At 36.0% G+C, this 3,093-nt stretch overlaps 1 protein-coding gene across 1 annotated transcript; it reads right to left on the reverse strand.

The window, feature by feature from the left end:
- Positions 1–635: 635 nt before the first annotated feature.
- On the reverse strand, positions 636–1,305 carry LOC149158707 (late embryogenesis abundant protein Lea14-A-like). The gene is made up of 2 exons (XM_089433368.1): positions 1,061–1,305; positions 636–915 (listed from the first exon to the last, which is right to left on the reverse strand). Exons 1-2 carry the CDS (start codon positions 1,303–1,305, stop codon positions 678–680), a joined length of 483 nt encoding a protein of 160 aa, XP_089289494.1. The 3' UTR covers positions 636–677.
- Between the last annotated feature and the right edge of the window lie 1,788 nt (positions 1,306–3,093).

The raw sequence follows: 3,093 nt of genomic DNA on the forward strand, positions 1-3,093 counted from the left end.
ATAGGCAGATGTGTTAAACAACAATATCTTTTGGTGAAGCTACAGAACCATTGAAGGTTGAAGAAAGTATGTGGATTCTAAGGATTTATCCATTAATTTTCTTAGGAGGAGGATAGTAGGAGCATCTACAAAGTTAGAGGAACTGATAGGGATTTATCCATTAATTTTCTTAGGAGGAGGATAATAGGAGCATCTACAAAGCTAGAGGAACTGATCGGACTATGTCTTGCGACTGCAAACGAATATAGCGATTTGTAATAAATACTTCATGGACAATATCTGTAGGTGCAGGCTTGAGCAACGTATAATTTCTGCCGACAGCCAACATGTCCATACTTTACTTTAGCCTAGTGACCTTACACGAGGTACTTCACTTCAATCTAATAACCTTACATTCTGACACTATGTAAATTCATCTCCATTTTTTTTAATCAGAAGAAGTTATGGGTAGAGTAGTTCTCAAGAGTCTTGTTTTGAAGAAATTACGTCTAGAATAGTTCTCAAGTGTATATAATCTTGCTCAATATATATAAATTATTAAATCACTATATTTATAAATACCAAATCTCTCCCCTTAACCAAATTCATCTATTTAACTATAGCGTGATCAATACAACTACATGGAATAAATTGCCTTTTAAATATAAAATATATCACCAAATGGGCAGTAAAATTTATCACCAAATGGGCAGTTTAAGGGTGCCCTTCTTGGAGAGTGGAAGAGTGAAATTCCCAACAATGGGAACGTGCATCACAACTCCAATTTCCCACTGATAGTCAATGTCCCAGTCCCTTCCTATGTCTCTAGCAATACTCACAGGAAAATTATAAGGCACTGTCACGGGAAAGCTGATGCCTGTGTTACCGTTCGCCTTCAAAGTGACCGGATCTGAGATTGTTCCATACGCTATTACTCTGCAACATATTTATCAAAATAATGTTAACTGTAACAATATTCTGAAACGAATATCTCTATACACTGAGAGCATGCATTTGTGAATAGACCAAAATTAAAACAGGGCTCGCAGAAAGTAGAGAAATAAATAAGAGCCTTGAAAACCTGCCATCGCTCCGCAATCGATACGAAATTTCATAAATGGGGAGACCAAAACAATAAGGATTGTTTATGTCAACGGCAGTGTCTAGAGTTGCAGAGCTTTTACCGACATGTTTGATCGAAATGTGTGTAACGTTTAAGCTTGGTTTTTCAACCTTTTCTGCTACCAACTGTTTGGCTTTCTCCACCAGCTCCAACGCCATTAATGTATGCAGAGCAATCCGAGCAAACGCAGAGTTTGTAGACATGAATGGTATTTGATTTCAATCTACTGCTTTTAATGGCTGGTTGAGGTGTGCCATTGGACTAAGGTGTAAAGGATGCTTAGATTCCACGCCAGGTGTGGAACAAAAAGGACGCATCTAGGTGCTGGCAGGTTTTGTAAACATTCCAAAAAGTCATATCCATCCGAAAATAAAATGTCATATCTATCCAACTACTTCCATGCGATCAATAAGGCTTATTTGCATGACTTGCAACGTTATAATGCTCATATTAGTCTGTCAGTGCTTTGTCAGGAGCATTGACACCACAGATATTACAAAAGCTTCAGCTAAATAAAGGTCATTCACCATTTTAAGGAGAGATTTCCGTCAATTTCCATTAGCACAATTGGTTGAAGATAGGCTTCATGAGCGAGGCGACCCAAAATCAAACCCTACAGAGCCGGGTTGTACCTTATGTTAGGGGAAGGGACATGTTAAAAATATCCAGTGAGCGAAGGGGGCGGGGTACGATCCTCGGGTGATTTTGATGACTTAGATGTAAGCCCACACTAGGTATGATCCCCCGGTGAATTTGATGACTTAGATGTCCTTAGGTCGCAGCTTCTCAAGAGTGAAAGATCATAAACAACTTGAGAAACAAAATAATGAAATATGACTTATATTCAAGCTAAGTTTGTTTTTTTATTAATAATAATAATTCTTTTGGTGGTTGAAAAAGGTGAATAGGTCATTTTCATAAAATAATTGGAAAAAGAATAATTAGACAAAAGTAATATTATTAAGATAGATTAGTTTTCATCCAAATCATACTTCATTTTATTTAGAATGGTATGTATGTTTTTAAAAAGGGTTAAGAAAATTATCACAATTTAATATCTTTAGTATACGAAGGTTTTTATGGTAATAAATATTTAGGTGAGGAAGATTTATAATTTGAATATATGTAAGGTAATTTAGGAGAAAGTAATTTTCATCTTCAATTTTCTCATAGTTTTCTTCATACTATTATGCTTTGGGAATTGTCTAATATGAATTTAGCTATTAGCTATGTATCTCATGATAGATGTTTTATATTTAGTAAATTTGATTTTCTTATTTCTGCTTAGTCATAATGTTATGAAACCAGCTCACAAAAAGATAGAAAAGACAGATGAACGCCCTAGAAATAAGCCTCTTCGAGGGGGCAACCTCCTTTACATTACACAAATGAACAATTCTTGGATGATACAAATGAAAAGACTTCCTTTCTATATATAGGAGTCTAAGGGGTCATAATATAATCAGAGCCGCCATAACAATAATAATGTAAGGGCACAATAATAACAATATGGGGACTACATGGACACAACAATTTAATAATGGGGTTGTACTAATAACAATGAGGGGTTACACTAGTAGCATAGGGACCTAACATGCCCCTCTCCTTCAAAAAATGTTGTCCTCAATGCTTGAGTAGTTCTTAATGCTCTTGTATAAAATTCTTGTCCTCCCATGTGGAATCTTCAGCTGATAAGTTCTTCCACTTGATGAGATACTCTGAAATTGATCGATTTTGTAGCTGTCGATTTCTTGTTTCCATGACTGCTCCAGGCTTCAATATGATTTTTCCTTCCTCGTCAAGTTTTGCCAATATTGTTTGAATTGGGATCTTTTGCAACTTTTGAATGAGTGGCCACACTTCTTCAACCTTCTTCCATTCATCCCTTGCTTTGTTTATCCAATGTGGTTGGATAATGGAAATAGCACAAAACATGCTTCCACATCCTCATCCTTTCTTGAGAGTGCATCTGCAACAAAATTTTGCTTCCC

The sequence above is a fragment of the Pinus tabuliformis genome, chromosome 5_2 (assembly GCF_031772625.1).
Source record: "Pinus tabuliformis cultivar Carrire ecotype Pingquan chromosome 5_2, CPIR1, whole genome shotgun sequence".
Lineage (NCBI taxonomy): Eukaryota > Viridiplantae > Streptophyta > Pinopsida > Pinales > Pinaceae > Pinus > Pinus tabuliformis.